The following is a 14312-nucleotide window of genomic DNA, read 5'->3' on the forward strand; positions in this document are numbered from 1 at the left end:
GCCTTCCAGCTGGAAAAGGCTTCTATAAGCATTTCAAGAGGGGATGTCCCACCTGTTGACATTTTAGTCCACAGGCATAGGACTAAATGCCAGCAACATGCACCCCTTCTACATGTAGTTCAGCCAGTGGCCATTTAAGAAAAGGTGCAATACGATCCAAACACGTGAATTAGATCCAAGCGGATGTTCAGAATGCCATTAGCATTCCAAATGCAGAAGTAATGGGCATTAGAACACCAGGTCTTCACATCAGTTCAACCCTTCCCTTTTTGCTTGGCTCAAAGATATCTCTACTATCCATCTTATTTATGCCACTTTCCTCTACAACAGATTAATGGAGCAAATAATTACTGTGTTTTTGTTATAACAACAATGGAGATTGTTCAGACACATTGTAAATTAGTTACCTTCTTAAAAGGTTGCTACTGTGAAATCATTTTGTATTATGCAGCTTCACTGACCCAGATCAGACCAGAACTTTCCCAATTCCCCATAATCACACATAGTGGAGATTTGAAAAAGCATTTGCACATGTTAGCTTGTGTGTATGACTTATCCCACACTGAGAACCTGAAGGGATTTGCTTTGCAGAGCATCTTCTCTGCCCTTGTTATTGCTAGGGAGTGGCAGACAGGGATCTCTTTTCCCCACTCTAGTAAGATCTGGCTTCAGCTTCAGGACAGGATGGGGGGGGGCTGGATGGGCTTAGGAGCAGTGGCCCCTCCACTCTTCATTTAGCCAGGTCCTCTGGAGTTTCACAGGACTCCAAAGAACAACAAGCCAGAATTGTTTAGAGCAGTATTTCTCAAAAAATGGGCCAGGACCCACCAGTGGACCTTAGTCACTTTCAGGTGGGTCTCCATGCCATAGCCCGCTTAGTGCATTCCCATGTGTACAAAAAACAAATTACCCAGGAAAAAAAAATCAGGTGGAGACACCTTCTGCTCTACACAGTACCTCTGCTTGATTTCCCATGATTTCCCCCTTCCACCTCAGCCTCCTGTGTCACAGCCCACCCCTCCAGGAACATTTTCAGGGGGTAGGGAGTAGAACAAGGAAGGGCAGGAAAGTCAGCTTCCCCCCACCCCTTTCTACAGACAGATCTGGATCCAACACATAGTTTTTCAAAATAACCCTTGTACCATTAAATGGGAGTTTGAAAGATTAGCAACATACACCTCTCCCAGTCACTTCATTCCTTCAGTGGGCACAACTATACATGCAATAGTGAGGAGTTTAGCTTTACAGGCCAGCACTCAGCAGTGTTCCATCTGACTCTGCAGAAATTCAGATACTCTTATTTTTTTATTGCTTTTTTTTTTCAATAATTTTTATTCAGATTTTCATAAAACATACAAGACAAAATCATAAAACATTCAAAGACAAAAAACAAAATCAAAAATAGTTAAACAAAAAGAAAAAAAGAAAAAAAAAACAAAAATAAAAAATAAAGAGTAAAATATTGACTTCCCATTTGTCAAAGATCAAATCAGTTATAAGTCTATAATATATAACAATCCTGTCTCTTAAGTCATATTATAAAATCACTTTCCTCCAGTAGTTATCTTACTTAATCATCAAATCTCATAAACATTACTTTATTCTTTCCACAAAAAGTCAAAGAGAGGTTTCAATTCTTTAAGAAATATATCTATCAATTTTTTTTTCCAGATAAGCATATCGATTAATCCATCTCATTACTAATTATGATAATCTTATTGTCATAACCATAGTCAAAATAAACATTTCAATTAATCCATCACATCAGAATCTGTTAGGTTCAATAATTTCAGTAGCCATTGTTCTATTATCTCTATTAGTTCCATTTTCCATCTTCCATCTTCAGTAGTCTTGTTAAGTCCAGTAATTTCAATATCCAATCTTCCATTATCAGTATTCCATAATAATCTTGCTGTCAAAGCCATAGTCATATAGTAAGAGTCTGATGGGGATTACCTCTATCCCAAATATTTTCTTGCCATCCATTCTGAATAGGTTGCTGAAATACTGCTGTAAAATCATATCTCTGTTCTTTTTTTCAAAATACACTGGGTCATCTCTTAAAAGTTTTTCCATTGTCACATGGCTGCAGTTAATTCCATAGATTTTCTCTATATTGGGCTCCATCACATCATTCCAGTCCAGAAGATTATCCATGCCATTGATAACTTTATCTCTAGAATCTTCATTCATTTCTTCAGAGATAACATTGAGTTCCAAACAATAGATTTTATTTCTAAAGTCCATAGACTCCAAATCTTGTTCCTGTTCCACGTTGGTTCCAATCTCCGGGATCTCCTCTCTCACAGGGACCCCTATTCCAGTCTCCAGGGTCACCTCTCTCACAGGGACCCCTGTTCCAATCTCCGGGGTCTCCTCTCTCACAGGGACCCCTTCCAGGGTCACCTCTCTCACAGGGACCCTTATATCTTTAATCTCCTGCTTCATTTTACTCAATTCAATTTTCATTATCTCAATCTCATCCATTATTTTCTGAAACATAGTTATTTCCAGATTTTCAGCCACTTTCTTAATTGCCATTTTAAAAGAAAAATATAGGAAAACCACTTCTTATTTCAGCAACAATTGGGTTAATACTCCAAACTTGGTGACATCACAGTATAAACAGAGCAGACAGCCTTATCTCTCCAATAGTTAAGTAAACAAAATGCAGTTCCCAGGATCGAAACAATTAATGGCAATCGTCAAGAAACAGATTCGTCAAAATAAAATAGACCAAAAAGAGAGTAGTCTCAAAACAGTATAATATTTTTCAAAATAAAAATCTGGAATAGAAATCCCTCTTCTGTGTATATCTTTAGAATGCAAATCCAGGACAGCTTTTTGCAACAAAAACAGAGATAAGCTATTAATTAGTGCGTAGCAGAGAGAAGTTATGGCTCCCCAGTGAGATGTCAAAAACTGATCAATCTGGCAAATCTCTTTTAAACAGCAACAATTTAAGTCAAGTAAAAGAAAAATATAGAAAGAAGGGTGCTTGCCTGTTAGTGCGTTCTCTCTTAGAAGATAAGGTGAACGTTCGCTTTATCAGATAGAGCTTGCTGTTAAAAATCCGTCCCACCTTCGTCGGCTGGACCTCGTCCCATAAATTAATGAGATCTGGTCGTCCCAACAAAAATAGGCTTTGAGGTTAATCTCTTCGTTTCTCCCTACCCGGGAGAAGTTTAATCAGTCAAAAAAAAAAAGAAAAAACTGACTGATATATCTGAATAAGCTTCTTTTGAGGCAGGAGCCCGTCTCAAAAGCAGGCACAGGCTAAGTCACCCTTCCCGGAAGACCTTATTTTTTTATTGCAATTATTTCTCTCAACCCAATAAATTCTTTTTTTAGTTTTTTTTACATCAGTTCCAAAGTTCAGATCAATTCCTCGCAAACCTCATGTTTTAATTTTTTTAGTACAAAACTATTTTGCAACTGGGACTTGTACAATTGCCAGTGAGCTCTTTCCCCCCAAATGCTCTTTTTTTGTACAAAAAAAATGATGTATGGATTTACCTAATCTCCTCAGAAGAAATTTTGCTCCAAGGGGAGGGGAAAGTTTATTTTAGAATCGACTCTCGTGTGTGTGTGTGTGTGTCTAAAAGCTTTTTATAATAGAGTTTTATTGTTTTTATGTTGTATTTTTGTATACTCTAGAGTTTTAAATATTAAGCAGTTTAGCAACACTTTTAAATAAAATAAATCAAACTAAAATGAACATCCCAAATTAATGCACAAATGCAAATTTCTCTAACATTCCCAGTTACACCATGCCTTCTCCTCAGTCTTGGCAACATATGCAGGATGGCAGATAATGGGGGCAGTTATATTTAATTTTCCTCCTCCTGCTGAAATCAATGAAAGGGAAGTTCCTTATGGGGAAAAGTTCTGCTGTTGACATGGATGAAGATTCACTGGTATAGGATCTGGTTTAAGTGGGCTGCTTTTCTGTGCTGCCCATATCTCCCCCCTTTGTCAGCAGCTCTGTGAGCATATCTTCACCAGTTGAATGGCTCTGTCAGCAGTGTTTTCCACAAGTATATCAGGGGAATTCTGCTGGTATGTGCTATTCTGGCAGCATATCTCAAGATCTGCCTGCATAGTAAGGCTTCTACTACTTCCTAAAGCTGCACAGTTGGAGGATACCGAGAACAGGATTGTGTCCTTAAAAACCTGGCTCCAGACCCTTGTTCAAAATCCTATATACTAATAGCAAATTCATTCTCTGACTGTACATATAAATAAAACATCATGCACACACACAATGGAGCTATCAGCAGGCTTGAGAGAAGCCCAAGGCTGTAGAAGTACAAACAAACTTTAAGTGGGGGGACTCTAAGGGAGCGAACCCAAAGCAATCCAATGAAGACTGAGTATGCTCAGTGGGCAACAAATACTGACTGAGGGGGAACTGAAAACTGGGGCAGGGGGGAACCACAGCACTATGGAAGAGGCCATGGCTGGAACCCTCAACAGGAGCACTCCATGCTGCAACATTTTGTGAAGTTCCGCCTTGTTGCTATTATTGCTGAACATATATTGTCTATTTCCTGCTATCATGATGCAGAATAATCTTAGAAGTCCAGGCTGTTTGCCTTTATTGCTGCACTACTTATTTATAAATAAAGTAAATATTGCAAAGACAACTTAATCCAACAAAACACTGCCCCAGAAAATTTGTCACAACTTTGATAGGGCATGTGAAATAACATGAGAACCTTGGGCCTTAGTCACCAACTTACAAACTACTCCAATACAGAGCATCAAAATGGCAAGCACTGTCATGCTGCAAGGTGAAACAATCTGCTTCAAGTGGCACCACAATGGAAGGAAGAATCAATGCCAGAACGGTGCAACAAGAGTGTTTTTGTTTTTTTTAAGAAAAAATATACTCAGCGTAGCAGGGCAGGGGGTGCAAAACTGGGCTCCACTTTAGGCACCAAAATGTGCTGGGCTGGCACCGATTGTAAGGATACTTCATGTAAAAATCTATACTAAGTCTGAAATTTGATATTCACACAAAGCCTAAAAGAAATCCAATTACAAAAATTGTAACACAACTAGACATTATCAGGGCAACCAAAATGCCATAAATCGAATGCAAGCCTTTGAGCACTCCAGAACTCTTCATCAGGCTGAATGGTAAATAAGGGGGAGGAGGACTGAAAGCATTCAATATACATTCCAATTGCAAAGAAAGGCGATCCCAGGGAATGTAGTAATTATCGAACTATTGCTTTAATACCCCATGGAGGTAAAATAATGCTCAAGATTCTACAACAAAGGCTGTTACCATATATGGAGCAAAAAATGCCAGATGTCCAAGCTGGATTTAGAAAGGGAAGAGATCATATCGCAAACATATGTTGAATAATGGAACAAACCTAGGAATTACAGAAGGAAATCACCCTGTGCTTTATAGATTACAGCAAAGCATTTGATTGTGTACAGCATGAAAAACTATGGAATGCTTTAAAATAAATGGAGGTGCCACATCTGATTGTCCTGATGCGCAACCTATACTCTGGACAAGAGGCTACTTGTAAGGACAGAATATGGAAAAACCGACTGGTTCCCCATCGGAAAGGGTGTGAGACAGGGGTGTATTTTATCACCCTATTTGTTTAATCTATACGTAGAACATATCATACGGAAAGCGGAATTTGACCAAGATGAAGAGGTGTAAAAATTGGAGGGAGAAATATTAATAATTTAAGATATGCAGATGATACCATACTACTAGCAGAAACCAGTAATGATTTGAAACGAACGCTGATGAAAGTTAAAGAGGAAAGCACAAAAGCAGGACTACAGCTGAACGTCAAGAAGTCTAAACTAATGACAACCCAACACATGGGCTTCCGGTAATGATGATGCCATGGAGTCTACATCTGATCTCAAGCTCAAGATAAAATGAGAGGGGAAGGTAGCTCAAAATACACCCACACAAACACATGCACACCTTTTTGTTATGCTTTTGCTCACACAGATTTCCAGGCGCAACGTTTCCTCTTTTCTGATAGAAGGAGCTGTGATGCCCCTGTATTTTGATTACTGTAAATATGGTAAGCGCAGGTTTTGTAGGGTAAATGTGGTAAGTAGAGTGAGTGAGAGGGGGGAGTACATGGGCTAGAATGCTGGAGAATGCTGTATTGTGATTGGCTGAGTGTTTGAGTGGCTGAAGGTATAAATGAGAGGATGACAGTTGAGAAAGAGGGCTGTTGGTTGAGTCGGTTGGTGGGTTGTTGTGGGAGTTGGTTGTGGGTTGGATTATATTTGGCTGGTATTGAGGCAGATTATATATGACTAGAAACATAAAGAGTTACACAATATATGAAACCATATGCTTGTTAAATATACTATAAGTAATCTTGTTATTTCCTGGTGTTTATAAATAAATATTGTATTGGTTTACCAAAAGCCTGATCCTTGGCTGGGGCCTGCACAGACCAGAAGGGAGGGCAGGGTAATTACCAAGGTGCAGAAACAGTATCAAATGGTGGCAGCGGTGAAGAGATAGTGTATCATCAAGTATCCAGGGCAACCCAGGGCTGTATGCTTTATAGGCACAAAGATACAGGGGGGCTGTGGCCTGCAAGTGCACCCAGACACAAAGTAACAATAAGCCAGAAGGGGACTAAGGCACTATTGTGAAACAGGGATTGACTGGTGATGCTGCCTAGCAGTATGATCATGCGGGATCTGTGCTAGAGCCCGTGAGAGAACAAATAAAACCCGGGATCCTGACTGGAGGGACCTGACAGGTGGAGGTCTGAGGTGGGATCGTCACAGGAGCATACCCACACAAAATCCAGCATAAAAGGATTCTGAAGGAAGAAAGGGCACTGTGCCTCCGCACAGAGCAGAACTGCTGCCCTCCCCCCCTATCCACTTACAGTTCACTGCTGTGGGCTGGGAGGTATTTTTAGAATGTTATATGGACATAACAGTTGGAGGCAGGGGTTCATTTTAAAAGACAGCTCTTAATAACTTATGTGCACATAACTGTATCATTCAAGATTTGTTCTATACATCTCTATGGTTGTCATCAAGGTTTCACAAGTATGTGGCTTTCTTTTGCACCTGACAGGGTGCAAAAGAGGTATTAGGCTGTAACTGTTTCCAAACCCTTGCTGGTTACTGTATTGAATGGGACATTCCAAACACTATAATTAGACTACCCAAAGTGGCCAAGATTATGTGCTTTCATAATTAACTGTGTGTCCTACATTAATGAAAATTAGCTCTGTCTACCTTCTGCTTAATATTCTGTATAATATCAACACTTTTATACTCTGGCACCAAAGGAGTACGTCCAATAAAACCTGGCCCATTTTGAGATCTCCTGTCTCTCATATCAACATGAAAACAACCACTCAAACATTTAAAGTGGAAAACATGTTCTTCTCTTTTTTACATTTTTATGCAAAACAGCTACTTTTTTTAAAAAAAGGACCAACAATATTTGTGTATTAGTAAGCATTAAGCATTACCACAGTCATTAGGGTACATCAGTGGAGGCCCCTCACTAAGTGCAAGTGGGGCACTGTATACCTTAAATCCCCAGTCCTCCCAAAGCTATAACCCAGTCCCTTCTCTGTTCCTTACATTCATATTCAACACATTACCTCACATTTAGAGATATTCTGGACTTGTTTCTGTCCATCTCCTGTGCTTGCCAATCATCTTTGGACTGCACAGCCAATCACAATCATCCCTATGATCCCACCTTTCTCCAGGGTTATTGGCTAATCAGGCGTCCCTCAGAAATGCATGGAAAGTTCCATACAAGAGTGCAGGACTACGAAGAGCCTACCCCAACCATTCAGAGGAATGCATTTCAAACTGAGTCAGTCAGATGCATGCATTTGCAAGCTGCTTGTTGTTCTTCTCTGAGGCAAAGTTACTTTTCCCTCCTTTGGCAAGCACCAGATTAAAGGAGCAGCAAGCACAATCTTTTTTTCCCTGTGGCCAGTCAGCCTACTAATCTTTGAAATCAGCAATATACTGTACTTCTCTGAGTTCACTGTTCAACTGCTGGGTTCATTACCACCAGAGAGAGAGAGACTTCAGTGGAGGAGTGGTGGGAAACTACCCCAAAAGCATGTTTAGCAAACACTGGGACAGAATCTGGTTTCTTCATAGGCCGGACTGGGCCCTATTTATTGTATGGGGTTGGGAAGGGAGAGAAGATTTTTGGTGGCAAACAACCCCAAAAATGCACTTGGCTGGACTGGATGTTTTTTATCTCTTTTATTTATTTAAAGTATCTGAAAATTTGATGTTGTTTTATACAAGGTAACTCCAATTAGGGATACAACTTACTACAATTATTTTAATTAAAAGAAAAGCTTAGCAGTACTTTCAAGAGGACTCAATTTCACTTTGAATGGGAGATGAGGTTTAGAACTAATCATATGGTGTGAAAGATTCCCTTTTCTAACATTTTGGGTTCTTGTTTTTCCCTACCCACCATATCTTTTTCTCTGAGCAATAGGAGCTTGCAGTTTACAGGATTGGCTTTTTTCTTTTTTCTTTTAAAAAAGAAACTCTGGAGATCTTTAGCCAATGTCTATTATCCATGATACTTAAAAACCCTCATGCAGACTGGGGGAGGGGGATCACATTAACAGTTTTGGAGTATATTTTTACTCCAACGAGATTTCCAGTGGTAAGGTGGGGGGTTTTTCTTCCAGAAACCATTTTTTGGGTGTCAGCACAGGTGTGCTTGACAATCCGCAAACATCCAGAGCCAAAAAAACACTTATTTAAAGGAGGTAGAATTTTTCTGAGCAGTATATGCTGGCCTCTTTCCCAAGCATACCGAGGAAACAACACTTTTTTTGTTTTCAATTACAAACAACAAAAACTATGTCTTCAAATTTAAAAAGGTAAAACGTCATGAACACACTGTAAACTGTTTAGAAACAACTTTAATCTGCTAACATTGTCAGGGATCAAAATAAACCTCCATGGCAAAATTCAATGCATTTCTGGGGTATATTTTGACCCCAGGTGGTATTTTGTTTCCAGAAGGAAAATAGTAAGTGGTAACTGGCTGAAATTTGGGGATGTTGTAAAGCTGACAGTTTGTGACAATATCCTACGAGGACTACCTTGTAGGTCTACTTATGTGTAAATTGCAGAATGAAAAGTGCTCCTGGGCAAAGTATTGACCCCAAAAATCCGGATTCATTAAAATATACTGCTCCAAATCAGGGAGGTTCTTTTTGTGTACCAGGGAATAAGCCAGGCATAGCTTAAATAAAACATAATATTCCTGAACATAATATTTGCTGTTTTCTCCATAGAAGTAGTATCGTCTCACATATGTAATGGTTAACTATACCGAGGATGAAGTATGTTTCAGCTGTAGTAACTAACATAATTCTATTCACTTTACTTAGAAGTAAGCCCCATTTAAGTGGATCCATTTAAGTAAAAGTGGTCTTCCAGGTCTTCGTCTAACCATCACATTTATACAATCACAGATGCCCATTTTAAATACGTTTTAATTTAAAATATAAATTATCAAGTTGCTCAAATGTGTCTTTTCTTTTTACTCATAACTTGAGTTCTTCACATGGTTTGGGGTTGGCACTGAGAGAGAGCAGATCTCTTGTGCCTTTAACAACTATGTGGCAGACAGAAATTATTTTGCACCAAAAATGCATTTGGATGAACTTGAACTATTTTGTTCCTTTTTAAAATGAACTTTCCAAGCGCTGTTGGTTACTAACATAGTCCTCTTCATCTTGGCCAGAGAAGGAGCACCTTCAAGGAGTTTGCTTCCCTACCAAAAAGAGCACTTGGCTCCAACTGCCAGTTGCCCTGGGACTGCAGAAGTATATTCTGCCCTATCCATCAGCCAGAGGACGACTGCTGAATGTGATGAGGGAGTGTGTGTGAGAGAGAGCGTTTTAAGGTTTTTGCATTATTACCTGTCGCTTGTAAGCTACCTTAAGAATCATTTGATTGAAAGACAGGCTTACATTTCTAAATAAACAAAGAAGGACCTCTCAACTCACAGTTCACCCTCTTATTAACTGCTGCACTAGCTCTTAGTAGGCACCTCAGTGATTCAATATTCTGTCATTATTGTAGTGCAACCATTCCGGTGAGATAGGACTGTACTGGCAGTTTCAGCCAGCACTCTGCAGCATCTGATTTGTTTAAACAAAATTCTGCATTTAAATACTGCATGGAATTACACAATTAGACAAACTACGGAATATCTCTAAACAAGCATAAGCAATTCAGTCCATCAAAACTTTGAATCTGGGCTTTTAAACAGATGCACTGAGCACAGTGGACTGCTCTAGTTTCATTCATTTGTACAGTCTCCAGTTAGTGACCTTTCAAAAGAACAAATCAATACTAAGAAGGTACTGTATTGGATGTTTCTTACTGCGTATTAAAGGTCAAATGAGATTTTCATGTATTTTAACAGTTACAACACTGTTGTTTTGAGACAGACCTTGCTAACATTTGAGGGCAAAAACAGGGAAATTTTAATACAAAAGAGCCATATCAAAATGAGCAATGACTTCTAGGAAAACGGGATATTAAATCAATCTTGTCTTCCTACATAATACGTTTTGGCTATGCTTTTAAGAATGCTTACTTAGAGAAGTTCTCCTGAGATTAGGGGTACTTAACTTTGAAACAAACATTTAGGAATGGGGAAAGGCATAGTTCTAGGTGGCTCAGCCTCCAAGTAATGATAAAGAAATAAATTGTGATTAGACCTTACAAGCAAAAACAAAAACCTTTCGGAGATCCTGCACATGGAGGAAAGGATGGGTCAGCCTATTTCTGTGCCATCTGTTTTGCATGCTTTCAATCCTAAATCCTTTCTGTCCCATTTTTTGCAATTTTTTAAAAAAATCCAATTGTATGCATTTCCCCTCCCCCCAAAAAATACATACTGATTTGCTTTTCTATACATTTCCTCCTAAAATACCTATTTTTGTATGATATTTGTATGTATTTTTGAACCAAGACTGCATTGCAACATTCAAAGAAGTGTGCAATCAGATGGCTAACTCCATTCCAGTCAAGATATAAGTTCAGGATCTGTGAATTAGGTTGATTTGCTTGAAACTGCAGACTGAGCAAAATTCTCTTCCATCCCTATTTACATGTCATTTCATCCCTAGTTTGGCCCTCAGTTTATACCAGAGAGCTTACAGAGGATCCTGTGGGGGAAACCGCAAGTGGTGTGAAACGCAAAGTGGAAAGGGAGACAAATTATCACATACATACATGAAGTAGAGCTATTTGAAACAAATGACAAATCCAATCCATGCCATCATATGAGAGATTTGCTATGTGTATGGTTGATTTACCACTTTTACAATTTAAAAGGTTTATATGCTGTCCTTCAGCAAAGCATCCAGGGTGGTTTTCTATTTCTTTTTGTAAGATATATAAAAATCAGAATAAAATACAATAAATTAACAGATCTCAAAATAATACATTTAAAAGCCACAATACACAGGTAAGTATTCCTATATACATTCACAGCCTTTATATTTTGATTCCTTCCTCCATTTATTTATACTTTGAAACTTGGCATTTCTAGCAGTCAGGAATAGATGAACTGCAATACAAGTGGCTGTGGTGAAACTAAAGACCAAGTACAAATGTGAAGTACAATACAGTAGGGCCCCACTCATACAGCAGGTTAGGTTCCAGACCCACGCTGAAAAGCAAAAACCGCCAAAAAGTGGTTCAGCTGTAGCGTGGGGGTCTGGAACCTAACCTGCTTTTTGCACCAGAGGAGGAGAAGATCAGATCTTCCCCTCCTCCGGCGTGAACAGCTGGAGTGCGGGGAGCTCCAGCCCTCCCTCCAGCTGATCGCCCCGTTGGCGCCGTATTAACAGAACGCTGAAAGCGGGGCACCGAGAAGAGGGGCCCTACTGTAGCTAGTGTATAAAATGAAGGCTGCTGTACCTGTATCGGACGTGTTCAATTGTGTCATATGTCAACTTGCTGCTGATGTTCTGGCTGTGAGGGTTCCCTAAGAGGCAAGAGAGACATTAGTGATTCATAAACAGACATTTCATCCCTTTAGCAAGGACTGTCTCAAAAAACACTTATAGTTGTGATTAAAGATTTTATACTTCACTACAGTGTTCTGAAGCTCTTTACAGCACTTTTTCAAAGAAAATAGTTAACAGAGCAAGCAATGGCAGTGAAATTCCCATAAAGAGATTTAGTAGAATCAGTTACGATTACAAAAAAGTTCCATTGCAACTGAAAGGCACATCAGTTGAATACAAGTATAAGCCCTGCTAATTAAGCCACAGTTGGTGGATTATGGCAGTGTGCTGCATTGATATCAATCATCCTCTGCCTCTTTTGATTGTTTGTCTTGAATGGAAAGATTTTAATTTTGATCTGATGAGTTCTAGCCAATAACTTACTTATATTTTATTCTACGCACATCAGCAAAGAATAGAGCTGCCTCTCAAAACATAAGAAGCCATGCTAGTTGTAAAAGTAGTATACAAATTGCCTTTGCTTTCTTTGAAGTAACTTTCTTTTTATACAAATACAATTCAAGCCAGCTACTTCAGCGTTTTAGAACAGATACAGGTTGACAAAATTAGAATATTAGCTTAACCAAACAAGAGCTGTTTTAATTATTAGTTTATTTACTGATGTTAAGTCACAATAATGTTCTTGTTAACCCCATGTGTGGAGATAAAAAAAGCAAAAGTGCTTCCTTAAATATGCTTTGCATAAACCAGACCTGCAAAACATCTGTCCCACTGAGCCAAATGCAGCCCACTAGAGGCATGCACAGTGGGTTGTAAGGTTTCTGACAGCTCTCCCTTGCCCACAGCAAAAACAAACATTAATTGAGTACATTAAATAGAAAGACAAGCCAGGGACCAATTCTCCTATGCACAAGAGCTGACACATGTCAATACTTTTACAACGTTTTACTTTGGAACAGCAGAAAGCTAATGCAAAAAGCAACAGAAGCAAATGCAACAGCTAATGCCACAGGTGGCTCTTTTAAGAATGCCCACCCCATTCTGGCCTGCTCCCAGGATGAAATTCAGCAGGGTCTATATGTTCCAGTGCGGCTTGTTCTGTTTAAAAGAGTTTAAAATAAGGTGGAAAACACCTTACCACCTCATTTAAGGTAAGTAAGCCAAGCCTTCCCCCTTCACTTATCCCCCCAAAACTCAAGGAGTTTTTGCCACCTTCCCAACGGCTACAGAAACTTACTCCCCACTCTTGCAGACAATGAATGGAACCATGAAAATAGGGAGCAACTTTCAACCCACCTTTAAGTACTACAAACTTAAATGTTGCAAAATGAGGGAAGAAAAGTTCTACACTGCTTACCATAAACATTTTCATTGAGGTCATCAGTGAAGGCTTTTAGTAAACTCTGTGGGAATAGGGCTGTGCCTGCATGGTCAAGGTAGGTAATTCCTACAAAGAAATAGGCAAAAATGCATTACATACTTAACTGTCATGCTATAAAAGCTGGAAGTCTCAGGATCAAGGAATTCAACAGAAGATTTTCTGGCTTCAATTAACACAGAAGAAAATCACTTAAAATGAAGCTTTGTTTTTTAATAACCTCACTACACAGCTATCAGGCAATATCCAAAAGTGTGAGCTAATATCAGAAAGTGTAAGCTAAAAGTTAGATAAAGAACTGCTCTAGACCCCAGATGGCTAGCTTCCATGTTCTATTCTCAAGAAAGGCTGGACGATTTCATACTAAAGTTGGCCTACCAAGGTCATAAGTGTTTTCAGTACATGCTCTCATGACACCACAAATGCATATGTTTTGACACTGTATACATGTTACACCAAAAAAACCAAATGCAAGATAATGTTACTCAAGTGTTGAGTATTTCTTGTTTATTAGAATGTTGTAAATTAGATGTTCAGGATCTTAGAGATGAATGGGTGTCAGCACAATCAATGAAAAATTGATTAAGCATCTATATGTAGTCTATATGTAGTGTTTCTTTAGATTTAAAATTGAGATTGGTTCAACAAAAATGATGTTTTGTGTATATTTGACTCCAAAGTGCCTTTACAGGAAGATGGGTATTTCAGATAGATACCAGCGATGTAATGCTGAAAATGCCTCTTGAGGAATAAGATATCAATTAACATGCCCTGTGACTTTCTGGTCAGAAATTACTGCTTGTATTAATTTGGTTTTGGAAAAATCCTCAATATTCGCAGATGTTTATGCACTCTTAAATTATATTCATGTGGTGTGGGGACTAACAGATGGACAACAAAAGCGGACTTTGCGAGTTCTTATGGTGGCT

The 14312-nt window shown here is 39.0% G+C and overlaps 1 protein-coding gene across 4 annotated transcripts in view; it reads right to left on the reverse strand.

Annotated features, from left to right (window-relative positions):
- The window catches only part of MOCOS (molybdenum cofactor sulfurase), a 232946-nt gene that overhangs the window by 170665 nt on the left and 47969 nt on the right, over nt 1–14312 (reverse strand). For all 4 annotated transcript variants that reach the window (XM_061589658.1, XM_061589656.1, XM_061589657.1 and 1 more), the window contains exons 2-3: nt 13363–13452; nt 11956–12022 (exon numbers count right to left, since the gene is read on the reverse strand). In XM_061589658.1, coding sequence (XP_061445642.1) covers nt 11956–12022; nt 13363–13452 — 157 coding nt within the window. The remainder of the gene's footprint in view (nt 1–11955; nt 12023–13362; nt 13453–14312) is intronic.

Source organism: Rhineura floridana, chromosome 11 (genome assembly GCF_030035675.1).
Source record: "Rhineura floridana isolate rRhiFlo1 chromosome 11, rRhiFlo1.hap2, whole genome shotgun sequence".
In the NCBI taxonomy this organism is placed as follows: Eukaryota; Metazoa; Chordata; class Lepidosauria; order Squamata; family Rhineuridae; genus Rhineura; species Rhineura floridana.